At 38.0% G+C, this 15,187-nt stretch overlaps 1 protein-coding gene and 10 pseudogenes across 5 annotated transcripts; all 11 read left to right on the plus strand.

Annotated features, from left to right (window-relative positions):
- The first annotated feature begins 54 nt into the window (after window positions 1–54).
- Window positions 55–8,209, plus strand: LOC124341932 (meiosis regulator and mRNA stability factor 1-like). 5 transcript variants are annotated; one of them, XM_046794892.1, is made up of 27 exons: window positions 55–329; window positions 419–532; window positions 603–775; window positions 1,007–1,039; window positions 1,126–1,154; window positions 1,235–1,347; window positions 1,411–1,523; window positions 1,603–1,772; window positions 2,053–2,344; window positions 2,432–2,579; window positions 2,653–2,936; window positions 3,031–3,230; window positions 3,308–3,401; window positions 3,533–3,712; window positions 4,022–4,209; window positions 4,342–4,508; window positions 4,565–4,779; window positions 4,842–5,168; window positions 5,250–5,366; window positions 5,442–5,480; window positions 5,568–5,804; window positions 6,046–6,249; window positions 6,394–6,664; window positions 6,872–7,050; window positions 7,220–7,387; window positions 7,556–7,642; window positions 7,707–8,209. In XM_046794892.1, exons 1-27 carry the CDS (start codon window positions 326–328, stop codon window positions 7,866–7,868), a joined length of 4,308 nt encoding a protein of 1,435 aa, XP_046650848.1. In that variant the 5' UTR covers window positions 55–325; the 3' UTR covers window positions 7,869–8,209. The 5 variants fall into 5 exon arrangements, with proteins under 5 accessions (XP_046650848.1, XP_046650849.1, XP_046650850.1 ...); XM_046794893.1 differs by having other exon boundaries at window positions 4,842–5,162; XM_046794894.1 differs by having other exon boundaries at window positions 2,432–2,567.
- Window positions 8,210–9,751: 1,542 nt separating this feature from the next.
- On the plus strand, window positions 9,752–9,870 carry LOC124346588 (annotated as a pseudogene).
- Window positions 9,871–10,154: 284 nt separating this feature from the next.
- On the plus strand, window positions 10,155–10,273 carry LOC124346590 (annotated as a pseudogene).
- Window positions 10,274–10,557: 284 nt separating this feature from the next.
- On the plus strand, window positions 10,558–10,676 carry LOC124346591 (annotated as a pseudogene).
- A 284-nt stretch (window positions 10,677–10,960) lies between these two features.
- LOC124344709 lies at window positions 10,961–11,079 on the plus strand (annotated as a pseudogene).
- Window positions 11,080–11,566: 487 nt separating this feature from the next.
- On the plus strand, window positions 11,567–11,685 carry LOC124345345 (annotated as a pseudogene).
- A 285-nt stretch (window positions 11,686–11,970) lies between these two features.
- Window positions 11,971–12,089, plus strand: LOC124346592 (annotated as a pseudogene).
- An 889-nt stretch (window positions 12,090–12,978) lies between these two features.
- LOC124345541 lies at window positions 12,979–13,097 on the plus strand (annotated as a pseudogene).
- A 486-nt stretch (window positions 13,098–13,583) lies between these two features.
- On the plus strand, window positions 13,584–13,702 carry LOC124345542 (annotated as a pseudogene).
- A 688-nt stretch (window positions 13,703–14,390) lies between these two features.
- Window positions 14,391–14,509, plus strand: LOC124345543 (annotated as a pseudogene).
- A 486-nt stretch (window positions 14,510–14,995) lies between these two features.
- On the plus strand, window positions 14,996–15,114 carry LOC124345545 (annotated as a pseudogene).
- The last annotated feature ends 73 nt before the right edge of the window (window positions 15,115–15,187 follow it).

The raw sequence follows: 15,187 nt of genomic DNA on the forward strand, positions 1-15,187 counted from the left end.
GCCCCCTATTGTTTTTTTTCCATGATGCTGTCAACTCCATATTTTCGTCTGCTGTTTTGACCACGCTCATGAGTTAAAACTCAAAACACAAGACATTCAATGAGCTCAAGAGCCAAACCTCAAACAATAATAAGCCAATGCCAATGCCAGAAAATTTCTTGTTTTCTTTTTTATCTGCAATAATAACTCAATTTTTAATTTGTTGAAGTATCATGTGATGTGGAAGTGTAGATGAATGAAATTTGTCTGAGCTGAACTGTTCTGAGCTCAAGGTTGAAGGTCCCATATGTAACCTCATCAGTCATCACCTTCAATCAACCTACAAATGTGTTTGATATTATTCATTTTAAATACCTCAATGGAATTGTAAGATTTCCAAACAGTTAACACTTAGATGTTCATTTTACATTGGATGTAGACAATTTAATGATGGAAAGAAGTAGAAGCGAAATGCCAGCTTGGACTGAAGCAAAATCTATTTCATCTTGCTTTCTTTGTGGTTCATTTTCTAAGGTTCCATGTACTCCTATTGGTACTATTATTGAAACATTTATTATTATCATATCCAAATTTTTGTTGGTCATTCTAAATTTTCCATACAGGTATTTTCTGGGATATAGAAAATGTTAGATTACCCAACTGTTACCATGGAATGGCAGTTGTAGAAGCCATAAGACAACGATTTTTAGTGAATTATCGAGAAGCTGAATTTTTAGTTGTTTGTGATGTTAATAAAGAAAAAAAGGAATTGATCACCAATTTAAACAATGCTCAGGTACTAAATCCATCAAAATGTATAGACTATCTAAAATAGGTGAAGATTAGAAATTGTCATAATCCTGAATGATGTGTGCTATAGTTAACATGTCATACTGTCATTATACAATTTATTTTTACTTTGTGTGGTAAATTTCTTTCTTTGCTGAATTTAAAATATTGCATGTTAAACAAAGTTAAGTTTTATTCATGGTTAAATTGTTATTAAAGTATCTCTTTCCATATTTAGGTCACTGTGGTACATGTCAGCAGTACACACAAGGTACTTTATAAACTAAATTTCCCAAAGCAAGTTATGTAATTGTATGTGTACCTTATATGCATGAATCTGGGGGGGAAAAAATCTAGAACGCCTGCGACGAAAAGCTGAGACAAACGTAAATAACTGGCATACTTGTGCTCTAAATCAAATTTTAAAATCTAAATTGTAACGAAACGAAATCTTTATATATTTTAGTATGAGGCGTTTTGCGGACAATATTGGAACCCCGTGTGCCATAATGCTCATAACCTCCGATGTAAATTTTACTACAGATCTTTGTGATTTTAAGAATCGTAAAAATATTCATAGTAAGTTCAGTATGAATAAGATGAGTATCTATTAGTAATTAGGCTAAATTCAAAAATTTCCAGTCATCCTTCTTCATCAGATATTAGTATCTGAGGCCTTGTTGTTATGCTCCAATGAGCACTATTTGTTTGATGATATTTTGGAAGATGTACCTTTTTTGGTAGATGCAAACAAGGTAATTCTTTTTTTAAAATCTGCCTTCATATGAGTATTTTAAAATATATTAAGAAATACAAACTAATTCAATCTTGAAGGAAAACACCGATGCCGTATATTTGAACGTTTTAAATTTACCGCATTTTGTTCCACCATCCCAAATACGCCAGAGGGTTCAACAAATAGCAGGAAACTGTGGGGGGAAAATGGTTCAGCTGGCAGGTGGCCGAGGCATCGTTCGTTTCAATGGTACTGTTGCGGCTCAAAGGTGGGTAATGACGATAACTGAAGTATTTGGTGCCGGAGGCATGCTCCTTGCTTTTGTTTCATTGTGCAGTTCGTACGTTATTCCCATTTTTCCTATCCCTTAAAAACGACGTTGACACACTAGATTAATTACAACGGGCTGTGTCAAAAGTTAGTCGACTGTTTTCCTCTAGCGTGTACAATACCTTCCCCACTCGTGCCGATACGTACTCACTGTTGCAATCCAAGGATCTTTCTTAATTTTGATCTCTTCCATTTCGGCACATTTCATTGCTTCGAAGAGCTCTGTTGCGGATGGAAGGTGAAGACGTTTTTGGCAGAAAAATATCTGTACAGTTTCCACCACTTCAACCTAGTGCCGGTTCTCGCATGCAGCCCAACGACCTGCTCGTCGTTCATCATCATTCTAAGGAAATGATTGAAGGAGCATGTAAGCGCCATTTTACACCTTTCCCTCCTCCACCTAACCCAGCCAAAGTGGCGCCTCCACGGCTCTTAAATCTTCGTCCACGTTGCGACAATGGAGAAGAGAAGGAAACTGTGCCCAGCTATGAAGAACTCTGCACTGAACTGGTAATTCTTTCTTGCCGACCCCCTTCCGAATATTAGTCCGACCATATGCTTTAAATACAACGTTAACTAGTCTCTCATTTTGAATAGGCTGATCAACCCAGTGTGGACGATACTTTTCATCGTGCCGTATTAGACGCTGATGGGCCCAACAGGTGGGACTATTACCGAACCCCCTCGGAATATCTAGTCGAGAAAACTCCTCAGGGCCATCGAAGGATACGTGGTAACCACAAAGGTTTTTACTCTTCTCTCTTTTTGTCGTTCTTTGTCCCGGTTTTCATTGAAAAAATTTCTTCTAATCGAATTAGCCCAACACCAATCGCCGTTCAAAAGTCAAGAAAATCATGCCCATGACAAGGACGAAAATCGTGCTGCCTACATTCCGTTTCCTGCTCCAGCCACTGAAAATCTCAAACCTGTCTTTGCCTCAACACCTTCACAGCCATCGTTGTCACCCGTGCAGCCTCCCGCCTATACGTCAAACACTGTATCTGCTATTGCCGTCGATCTACACGTTACTAATTTAGACCAAAGCATCGGTGCAAAGGAGATGAAGACGCTCATATCCTCTGTTTTCAAGCAGCACGTCATGGTATATTTCATTACGGCTTTTTACTTGACACCATTTTCCTAGAAGCTTCTCAAGATCCGAACTCTTTGTAATAATGATACATGTTTAAATCTAGGTCATGAATGTTACTGTTCATCTTCAGAATGATGGTCATCTTGCGGCCATAGTGCGCGTGCCATCCATTCAGGATGCCCAGTATTGCGTTTCCCAGCTTCATCGACGCAAATTAGGAAGCAAGCGAATTATGATTGCCTACGATCAGAATAGCCATGGCTTGGGGTCGGGAAGAAGTGTGCCAACACCTCTTCAAATCAGGTACGTAGTCGGCATTCGTCAAACCTTTCTCTGTAAATTGTTATATCGTCCATTTTTTCACGAATATTTTTCGGCAGAGCTCAAGTAAATGCGCTTCTCGCCGAAATACCTCAACGTCGTCTTCCACTTTTCAAATTCCGTGAGTTGTATGAACAACGCTACACTACATCGGTAATTCCATCATTTGCCATTTTTTTATTGATTCTTTTATTAGAAAAAATGTAAAACTTTTGTAATGTTTTTTTTTTTTTTTTTTTTTTTATATATATATATACATTCATACATACATATATGTAACGCAGGTGAGTTTAGCAGACCTTCATCGACTTCGCGATATTTTGCATGTCACAGACGACGTCCATGGAAGATGTGTAGTTTTTCTACAAAATCAATATCAACCTTCTAAAGTACATCAGTTTAGTGGCGAACAGTTTACTAGAGATGTAATCTCCGTATCCCGAAGTAGTTCTTCAATTTCCGAGGTATGGTACTTCCGGGTACTTCTCGATGTTTTGTGTTATCAGTTGTTGGATTACTGAACGTTAGCTAGTTTTGACCATGATAGTGCGTTTCCTTTGTTGAGATCATTCAGCTGCCTTCCAGATTGATTTTAAACGGCGGTGGACTTTGACTTCTTATTGCTACTTCAAAATTCTAAAAATCTACTGTGTATTTAAACGCTTATTTAGTTGGGTCGTTTCACCCTTGAGGGGGTCAAACCGGTTAAACGTACCATTGCATCATTCTTTTTTTTTTAATCGTCCGCTTGTTTGTCGTATTTTGTTTTTCAGCCTGAACTTTCGGTGGCCGAAATGCCACGTTGTCCTCTTCACGATTGTATTCCAAACAATGTTTCCCATGGCTGGGCCGAGCCAGAACCTTCACCGGAACTTCCGTTGGTATACTCTACACTTCATCAAATTGCACTTCACACTCACTGTTTGTTGCAGTCACACGGAGGCACTATTCCATTGGCCAGGTAAAAGACTTCGATTTTGCTTTAAATTTTGTTTTGTTTATTACTATTGATATTATTATTATTATTGATATTATTATTATTTGCTTTTTAATTATATTCTCTTTATTAACACTGTTTTCTCTTTATTGTTAGTTTGGCACGCTGTTTTGAAATAGAAATGGGTGGCCTGAATGTAAATGAAGAGAAAGGAGTACCACTGGAACATCTCATCTCATGTGTAAAAGGAGTGGGCATAGTTTCTGTAGCTGGCCACAAACGATTACAGTGGTCAGGAAAAAACGATCAGTTGCAAGATAATGGTATACGATGTATAATTCATAAACAAAAAATGTTGCTTAATTACAATTTTTTTTAGAGCCCTTACAATCGCTGAATCCGTCCTTGCTTCCTCAGATGTCACTTCTCTGTCGAGAACTTGTAGATTTATTGAAAATGGCTCCACAATCTCGTATTCCTTTTTCCAAGTTCATTCCAGCTTATCACCATCATTTTGGTCGCCAATGTCGAGTAGCTGATTACGGATATACCCGTCTTATTGATTTGCTAGAATCTTTATCTCATGTTGTTCAGGTATCGTTAGCATTAACGTCTGGGCGTTATATAGCAATTCATTACTAATATCGCTCTTGCAGATTTTAGGAGAAGGTACAAGACGACATGTCACTCTTAGCCACAAAGCACAGATGAAACGTTTTACATCCGATTTATTACGAAACTTGAAAGCCCAAGCCAGTAAACAGATGAGCGTTTCGATCTTCGCAACCCTTTATGAAAAGACACTTGGCCGTCCCTTCGATCCCAGAGACTATGGACTTTGCCATCTCAGTGATCTCTTATCGCAAGTTGCAGAAGCTTCAGTAGTCGTGATGACCACGGCTGAGGGAGAAGAAATAATCGCCTTACCGAAGCGCGAACAGACATTAGAGGAAATGGAGCGTACTAAGCAATTTGCAGTTGAGGTTTTTCTGCTCAGTTTCTGCCTTATTTTTCAAACACTTTTAAACAATTTACGGAAAACTAATCGTTTTCCGGCTTTACAGGTTGTCGAATTGTTGAAGCATGCTCCACAATGTAAACTAGACTTTGCTAAATTTATACCTGCCTATCACCATCACTTTGGTAGGCAGTGCCGCGTTTCAGACTACGGTTGCCAAAAGGTTTTTTCCCTTTTTTTACTCTTAATAATTAGCACTAATCTGACAAGTTTTTATTTTATTTTATTTTTAAATTAGCTTGTAGAACTTTTCGAGACGATTCCGGAAACTGTTCAGGTGATTTGTTTTTCGTTATATTTTGAGTGATATAACTATCATTAATCCAAAACTGTGCAAGTATTAATAATTCCATGTATCTTCAAGGTTTTTGAGATGGATAATGAAATAGAAAAGTATGTACAGTTGACCATGAAACAACGTTTGAAGATTTTATCCGAGCAAGTTACATCTTTGGTTCGCAATCATTCTGCGCATCAACCCTTGTTGCTTAACTATTTGCCAGAGGCATTTCGCATCCATTACGGCTTTGCTTTAAGACCTGAGCAATATAATGCTGTAAGCTTAGATGAACTTGTTGGAAAACTAAGGAACCATGTTCAGGTACTGAATAGACCTTGTCTTTTTTTTGTTAATTTGCATATTAATTGTTTTTAGCACTAGCTTTTTAATTGTGAATTATTTTTGTGATTATTCAAATTATGAAACGGGCTTAATATCACATAATATTACCAGGCTTAAGTACATAATTCTTAGATTTTAAATTTTTTAGGGCACTAAAAGTTATATGAACTAATATTCAAATATTGTACTGAATTTAGTTATCTTTTTATTTGCATTCTAGGTTGTTTATTCAGAGAGGGGAGCCGAATTATCATTGATTGATCAAAACAGCCTTTCAAATTCCAAATTCCGAGTAGTTACTATTCTTTATCCAGTAATTGATGGGTCAATGCCATTACACAAGCTACTCGAAAAGTACAAAGAGATGAATGGTCATGAGTGTCCACATAGCTTTCTCACTGATTACATGGAGGATATAGTAATAGTAAGTTTCTTATTTTTGCTACTTAAACTTACGCCTTATTAGCGTTGTCATTTTTTCTCTTCAAATCCTATTTTTGAGCTTGAATCTATTCTTAAAATGTCTTGTAAAACAATTTCGTAATTTTAAATTTGGTGATATTTAAAGGTTGATAGTGAGAGTAAAACAGAACCAATCGTCCGGTTTGTTCCTATCATGTTGTTTTCACGTCAAGTTCACTTACTTTTGAATGAAAATGGAGGGCGTCTGTTGTTTGCTAACTTCGAGTCCAGTTATTTGGAGCGGTTTGGAGTCCAATGTCGACCCTCGACCTATGGCCAATCGAGCATCATGTCTCTTTTACAATCCATTCGTCATTTGGTCGTAATTCGCGGAAAGGGACCTAGACGTGTATTAACACTCCACAGAGAAATGGCAGGTAAAACTTGATGTTATTTCGTATTGGAATATTCTATATATTTCATGATAGACTAATTTCATGGGCATTATCAAATAATTTTCAGCTGGTTATTGAATCCTAGCTAGCTATAGTACAACGTTTTATAAAAACTATGCAACATTTGATTTAAATGTATTTTAAATCACATTTACAGTTTAGTTTGAGTTAATCTGTTTTCTTTGCCAGGTTTGATCCCCCCTTCCGTAGCGCAAGCACCGAAACCATCATGGATCAAACCTCCAGCTCACTGGCTAATTTCACCGGAAGAAAAAATAATTTCTCGTCAAGAAGATAAAAGTCCTGATAAAGAAGGGATATATGAAGATCTCAAACAATTTTTCAACTCGGCCCCTGCTTCTTCTGTTGTAAGTAGTTCCCGTGTGGTCTACATTTTCTTCAGTTATTTAAGTTTATGTAAAATTCCGTTTTTTTTTTCTCTCCTCGGTATGAATGGAACTTGGGTTGCTTTGCTTTTCGTTCCTTCGTGCATGTGTTGTTCTATATATATTCTAAACTGCACTTCCTGCAAACTAGATGTTCGCTCCTGTCCCGACTTTTATTCCTTCGGTATCTTGGAGTCCGATATGGGGCATGGCTATGGGCATCCCTTTAAGCGTGTCGCCGACGTACGTTTCTAACACAAGCTTCTCCCCGAACTGGAATGCCAGTGGTACAACATCAAATTACCCGTGCAATTACTGGGTAGGCATTTTATGAACGAATTACCTATTTATCAAATTTCCTTCAGCCACCGTAGCTCAATCGCATTGTAATCGATTTCACATGCGAAAAGCCATTAACACATAATCCTTTCTCTATCTTCTTGTATTATTTATTAGAGTTTAATGTTTTGTCCTTTTTTTTTCCCAGTTTACCGCATGGCATACTCCATGTACTTTTCCTGTACCCGTTACTCCTGTGCCTAGTTTTACTTTAACTGGAGCATCGGTGGAAGAAGTATACATTCAATTTACTTTAACGATTAGTTAATTGGAAATATAAATTTTATGGTACTTATCAGATCGAAGAAACAACTTCTGGCCCAGGAATTCCTCCTCCCGCGTCAGTACTTCCACGGCCATCGCTGATCATGGCGTCTCATGTTGACAAAACACCAAAAAGTCCCGTGAAAAGTAGAATTGCTGCACAATTCCGTACTCCAGCAATCAAACCCCTTAACTAGCTGAGATCTACATTGATTTGGTTTCATTGATAAGAACTGTCTAGTTTCTAGTATGTCGCAGTCGATAAAGAAAATGCCAAGTTTGCTTGGCATTTTGCATATATATTGATTTTTTAGTGAAGCTAAAAGTAGTATAAAAATGTTTTCATTTTGCATTGTTAACAAAAATTTGTCATGCTTTTTTTTGCATTCAGTGTTTTGCATCACAATGGCTCAAAACCGGAATTAGTTACATAAAAAGAATGAATGTAAAATTTAAAGCAAGATTTCCATAAACAAAAATGTTTGAGATTTTGCGATCTAGATATACATACTGCATCCAATTAAACGATAAAACAAAAGTTGTTTCATTCAAACTTTTTTGTTCATGGAAATACGGCTTTAAATTTATAAATCGAAAGGCCTTACTCAGGGTTATTCATTTGAATTCAAAGGTAATGCGATGTAAGACCTCCCTACTCTATCCCCCAGCTCACCCCGGATATGAGTCCCCCCAGATATGAGTCCCCCCTTGATTGTATCCCCCCCTAAGATGTCCCCCCCATGAAATGTGAAGGGGGGGGGGTTACTATCGTGTGGAAGTCACGAACTATGGGGGGGGGGCCATAGTTCGTTCACGCAAAGGGGGGGACAGAATCCGAGCCGTAAAGGACACTAGCCCCCCCCCCCCCCCCCCCAAAAAAAAAAAAAAAAATCGTCTTGTGATTCGTGTTCCACGGCCTAGCCTGCTATAAATAATCATTCGGCGACTTCCCGTTTTTTAACTGTGCCTGCTGCCCCACCTCTACTCCATCACACGCTCTGGACTGTACAAGAAAAGTTAAAGTGATAATTAAACGGAAATGTTTCCCAAATCGCCTAGCTAGTTTTTCATCGATATTTCAGCTGTTTGTTTACAATTGTTCCATGTAAGGAAAAGTAAACACCATTTGCGTCCACATCGATTACGATGGGGACATATTCGCGGCTACATGACGTGTATAACCCTACCTAAATTTACATTAACATGTTTACTTTTCCTTACATGGAACAATTGTAAACAAACAGCTGAAATATCGATGAAAAACTAGCTAGGCGATTTGGGAAACATTTCCGTTTAATTATCACTTTAAATTTTCTTGTACAGTCCAGAGCGTGTGATGGAGTAGAGGTGGGGCAGCAGGCTCAGTTAAAAAACGGGAAGTCGCCGAATGATTATTTATAGCAGGCTAGGCCGTGGAACACAAATCACAAGACGATTTTTTTGGGGGGGGGGGGGGCTAGTGTCCTTTACGGCTCGGATTCTGTCCCCCCCCCTTTGCGTGAACGAACTATGGGGGGGGGGCTACTATCGTGACTTCCACACGATAGTAACCCCCCCCTCCACATTTCATGGGGGGGACATCTTAGGGGGGGATACAATCAAGGGGGGACTCATATCTGGGGGGACATTATCTCGGGGTGGCTACTATCCGGGGTGAGCTGGGGGATAGAGTAGGGAGGTCTAACATCGACATGCCAGAACGCACCTGGTCTCGTCAGCTCCCAGAAGTTAAGTTACGTCGAGTCCCGTTAGTACTTGGAAGGGTGACCGCTTGGGAATACGGGATGTCGTTGGCGATGAATAGTTTGTTTACAATAACAAATTTATTGAAATTTTTTTTCAATCACGATGTTTACCAGTCCAAATTCGTAGATCAAAAATTTCAATGACATAGGGATGGGTTCAATTCATCTATAGGAATGATTCTGGATGAATTCCATTGAGAGTTTTTCAAAGTTGATCGCGTTTTTTTATTCGCGATGGTTACCAGTCCGAATTCAATGAACAAACATTTCAATCACTTTGAAGTGATTTTCTATTCATCCATTGGGACAGGGAGGGTAAATTTTCATTTTTGAATGTCAACGGCCATATCACGTAGAACGCACCTGGTCTCGTCAGCTCCCAGAAGTTAAGTTACGTCGAGTCCCGTTAGTACTTGGAAGGGTGACCGCTTGGGAATACGGGATGTCGTTGGCGATGAATAGTTTGTTTACAATAACAAATTTCTTGAAATTTTTTTTCAATCACGATGGTTACCAGTCCAAATTCGTAGATCAAAAATTTCAATGACAAAGGGATAGCTTCAATTCATCTATAGGAATGATTCTGGATGAATTCCATTGAGAGTTTTTCAAAGTTGATCGCGTTTTTTTATTCGCGATGGTTACCAGTCCAAATTCAATGAACAAACATTTCAATCACTTTGAAGTGATTTTCTATTCATCCATTGGGACAGGGAGGGTAAATTTTCATTTTTGAATGTCAACGGCCATATCACGTAGAACGCACCTGGTCTCGTCAGCTCCCAGAAGTTAAGTTACGTCGAGTCCCGTTAGTACTTGGAAGGGTGACCGCTTGGGAATACGGGATGTCGTTGGCGATGAATAGTTTGTTTACAATAACAAATTTATTGAAATTTTTTTTCAATCACGATGGTTACCAGTCCAAATTCGTAGATCAAAAATTTCAATGACATAGGGATGGGTTCAATTCATCTATAGGAATGATTCTGGATGAATTCCATTGAGAGTTTTTCAAAGTTGATCGCGTTTTTTTATTCGCGATGGTTACCAGTCCGAATTCAATGAACAAACATTTCAATCACTTTGAAGTGATTTTCTATTCATCCATTGGGAGTGGGAGGGTAAATTTTCATTTTTGAATGTCAACGGCCATATCACGTAGAACGCACCTGGTCTCGTCAGCTCCCAGAAGTTAAGTTACGTCGAGTCCCGTTAGTACTTGGAAGGGTGACCGCTTGGGAATACGGGATGTCGTTGGCGATGAATAGTTTGTTTTCAATAACAAATTTCTTGAAATTTTTTTTCAATCACGATGGTTACCAGTCCAAATTCGTAGATCAAAAATTTCAATGACACAGGGATAGGTTCAATTCATCTATAGGAATGATTCTGGATGAATTCTATTGAGAGTTTTTCAAAGTTTATCGCGTTTTTTTATTCGCGATGGTTACCAGTCCGAATTCAATGAACAAACATTTCAATCACTTTGAAGTGATTTTCTATTCATCCATTGGGACAGGGAGGGTAAATTTTCATTTTTGAATGTCAACGGCCATATCACGTAGAACGCACCTGGTCTCGTCAGCTCCCAGAAGTTAAGTTACGTCGAGTCCGGTTAGTACTTGGAAGGGTGACCGCTTGGGAATACGGGATGTCGTTGGCGATGAATAGTTTGTTTTCAATAACAAATTTATTGAAATTTTTTTTTCAATCACGATGGTTACCAGTCCAAATTCGTAGATCAAAAATTTCAATGACACAGGGATAGGTTCAATTCATCTATAGGAATGATTCTGGATGAATTCCATTGAGAGTTTTTCAAAGTTTATCGCGTTTTTTTATTCGCGATGGTTACCAGTCAAAATTCAATGAACAAACATTTCAATCACTTTGAAGTGATTTTCTTTTTTCAATCACGATGGTTACCAGTCCAAATTCGTAGATCAAAAATTTCAATGACACAGGGATAGGTTCAATTCATCTATAGGAATGATTCTGGATGAATTCCATTGAGAGTTTTTCAAAGTTTATCGCGTTTTTTTATTCGCGATGGTTACCAGTCCGAATTCAATGAACAAACATTTCAATCACTTTGAAGTGATTTTCTATTCATCCATTGGGACTGGGAGGGTAAATTTTCATTTTTGAATGTCAACGGCCATATCACGTAGAACGCACCTGGTCTCGTCAGCTCCCTGAAGTTAAGTTACGTCGAGTCCGGTTAGTACTTGGAAGGGTGACCGCTTGGGAATACGGGATGTCGTTGGCGATGAATAGTTTGTTTTCAATAACAAATTTATTGAAATTTTTTTTTCAATCACGATGGTTACCAGTCCAAATTCGTAGATCAAAAATTTCAATGACACAGGGATAGGTTCAATTCATCTATAGGAATGATTCTGGATGAATTCCATTGAGAGTTTTTCAAAGTTGATCGCGTTTTTTTATTCGCGATGGTTACCAGTCCGAATTCAATGAACAAACATTTCAATCACTTTGAAGTGATTTTCTATTCATCCATTGGGACTGGGAGGGTAAATTTTCATTTTTGAATGTCAACGGCCATATCACGTAGAACGCACCTGGTCTCGTCAGCTCCCAGAAGTTAAGTTACGTCGAGTCCCGTTAGTACTTGGAAGGGTGACCGCTTGGGAATACGGGATGTCGTTGGCGATGAATAGTTTGTTTTCAATAACAAATTTCTTGAAATTTTTTTTCAATCACGATGGTTACCAGTCCAAATTCGTAGATCAAAAATTTCAATGACAAAGGGATAGCTTCAATTCATCTATAGGAATGATTCTGGATGAATTCCATTGAGAGTTTTTCAAAGTTGATCGCGTTTTTTTATTCGCGATGGTTACCAGTCCAAATTCAATGAACAAACATTTCAATCACTTTGAAGTGATTTTCTATTCATCCATTGGGACAGGGAGGGTAAATTTTCATTTTTGAATGTCAACGGCCATATCACGTAGAACGCACCTGGTATTGTCAGCTCCATGAAGTTAAGTTACGTCGAGTCCGGTTAGTACTTGGAAGGGTCACCGCTTGGGAATACGGGATGTCGTTGGCGATGAATAGTTTGTTTTCAATAACAAATTTCTTGAAATTTTTTTTCAATCACGATGGTTACCAGTCCAAATTCGTAGATCAAAAATTTCAATGACACAGGGATAGGTTCAATTCATCTATAGGAATGATTCTGGATGAATTCCATTGAGAGTTTTTCAAAGTTGATCGCGTTTTTTTATTCGCGATGGTTACCAGTCCGAATTCAATGAGCAAACATTTCAATCACTTTGAAGTGATTTTCTTTTTTCAATCACGATGGTTACCAGTCCAAATTCGTAGATCAAAAATTTCAATGACACAGGGATAGGTTCAATTCATCTATAGGAATGATTCTGGATGAATTCCATTGAGAGTTTTTCAAATTTTATCGCGTTTTTTTATTCGCGATGGTTACCAGTCCAAATTCAATGAACAAACATTTCTATCACTTTGAAGTGATTTTCTATTCATCCATTGGGACTGGGAGGGTAAATTTTCATTTTTGAATGTCAACGGCCATATCACGTAGAACGCACCTTGTCTCGTCAGCTCCCAGAAGTTAAGTTACGTCGAGTCCCGTTAGTACTTGGAAGGGTGACCGCTTGGGAATACGGGATGTCGTTGGCGATGAATAGTTTGTTTTCAATAACAAATTTCTTGAAATTTTTTTTCAATCACGATGGTTACCAGTCCAAATTCGTGGATCAAAAATTTCAATGACACAGGGATAGCTTCAATTCATCTATAGGAATGATTCTGGATGAATTCCATTGAGAGTTTTTCAAAGTTGATCGCGTTTTTTTATTCGCGATGGTTACCAGTCCGAATTCAATGAGCAAACATTTCAATCACTTTGAAGTGATTTTCTTTTTTCAATCACGATGGTTACCAGTCCAAATTCGTAGATCAAAAATTTCAATGACACAGGGATAGGTTCAATTCATCTATAGGAATGATTCTGGATGAATTCCATTGAGAGTTTTTCAAATTTTATCGCGTTTTTTTATTCGCGATGGTTACCAGTCCAAATTCAATGAACAAACATTTCTATCACTTTGAAGTGATTTTCTATTCATCCATTGGGACTGGGAGGGTAAATTTTCATTTTTGAATGTCAACGGCCATATCACGTAGAACGCACCTTGTCTCGTCAGCTCCCAGAAGTTAAGTTACGTCGAGTCCCGTTAGTACTTGGAAGGGTGACCGCTTGGGAATACGGGATGTCGTTGGCGATGAATAGTTTGTTTTCAATAACAAATTTCTTGAAATTTTTTTTCAATCACGATGGTTACCAGTCCAAATTCGTGGATCAAAAATTTCAATGACACAGGGATAGCTTCAATTCATCTATAGGAATGATTCTGGATGAATTCCATTGAGAGTTTTTCAAAGTTGATCGCGTTTTTTTATTCGCGATGGTTACCAGTCCGAATTCAATGAACAAACATTTCAATCACTTTGAAGTGATTTTCTTTTTTCAATCACGATGGTTACCAGTCCAAATTCGTAGATCAAAAATTTCAATGACACAGGGATAGGTTCAATTCATCTATAGGAATGATTCTGGATGAATTCCATTGAGAGTTTTTCAAATTTTATCGCGTTTTTTTATTCGTGATGGTTACCAGTCCAAATTCAATGAACAAACATTTCTATCACTTTGAAGTGATTTTCTTTTTTCAATCACGATGGTTACCAGTCCAAATTCGTAGATCAAAAATTTCAATGACACAGGGATAGGTTCAATTCATCTATAGGAATGATTCTGGATGAATTCCATTGAGAGTTTTTCAAATTTTATCGCGTTTTTTTATTCGCGATGGTTACCAGTCCAAATTCAATGAACAAACATTTCTATCACTTTGAAGTGATTTTCTATTCATCCATTGGGACTGGGAGGGTAAATTTTCATTTTTGAATGTCAACGGCCATATCACGTAGAACGCACCTTGTCTCGTCAGCTCCCAGAAGTTAAGTTACGTCGAGTCCCGTTAGTACTTGGAAGGGTGACCGCTTGGGAATACGGGATGTCGTTGGCGATGAATAGTTTGTTTTCAATAACAAATTTCTTGAAATTTTTTTTCAATCACGATGGTTACCAGTCCAAATTCGTGGATCAAAAATTTCAATGACACAGGGATAGCTTCAATTCATCTATAGGAATGATTCTGGATGAATTCCATTGAGAGTTTTTCAAAGTTGATCGCGTTTTTTTATTCGCGATGGTTACCAGTCCGAATTCAATGAACAAACATTTCAATCACTTTGAAGTGATTTTCTTTTTTCAATCACGATGGTTACCAGTCCAAATTCGTAGATCAAAAATTTCAATGACACAGGGATAGGTTCAATTCATCTATAGGAATGATTCTGGATGAATTCCATTGAGAGTTTTTCAAATTTTATCGCGTTTTTTTATTCGCGATGGTTACCAGTCCAAATTCAATGAACAAACATTTCTATCACTTTGAAGTGATTTTCTATTCATCCATTGGGACTGGGAGGGTAAATTTTCATTTTTGAATGTCAACGGCCATATCACGTAGAACGCACCTTGTCTCGTCAGCTCCCAGAAGTTAAGTTACGTCGAGTCCCGTTAGTACTTGGAAGGGTGACCGCTTGGGAATACGGGATGTCGTTGGCGATGAATAGTTTGTTTTCAATAACAAATTTCTTGAAATTTTTTTTCAATCACGATGGTTACCAGTCCAAATTCG

Source organism: Daphnia pulicaria, chromosome 6 (assembly GCF_021234035.1).
Source record: "Daphnia pulicaria isolate SC F1-1A chromosome 6, SC_F0-13Bv2, whole genome shotgun sequence".
NCBI lineage: Eukaryota > Metazoa > Arthropoda > Branchiopoda > Diplostraca > Daphniidae > Daphnia > Daphnia pulicaria.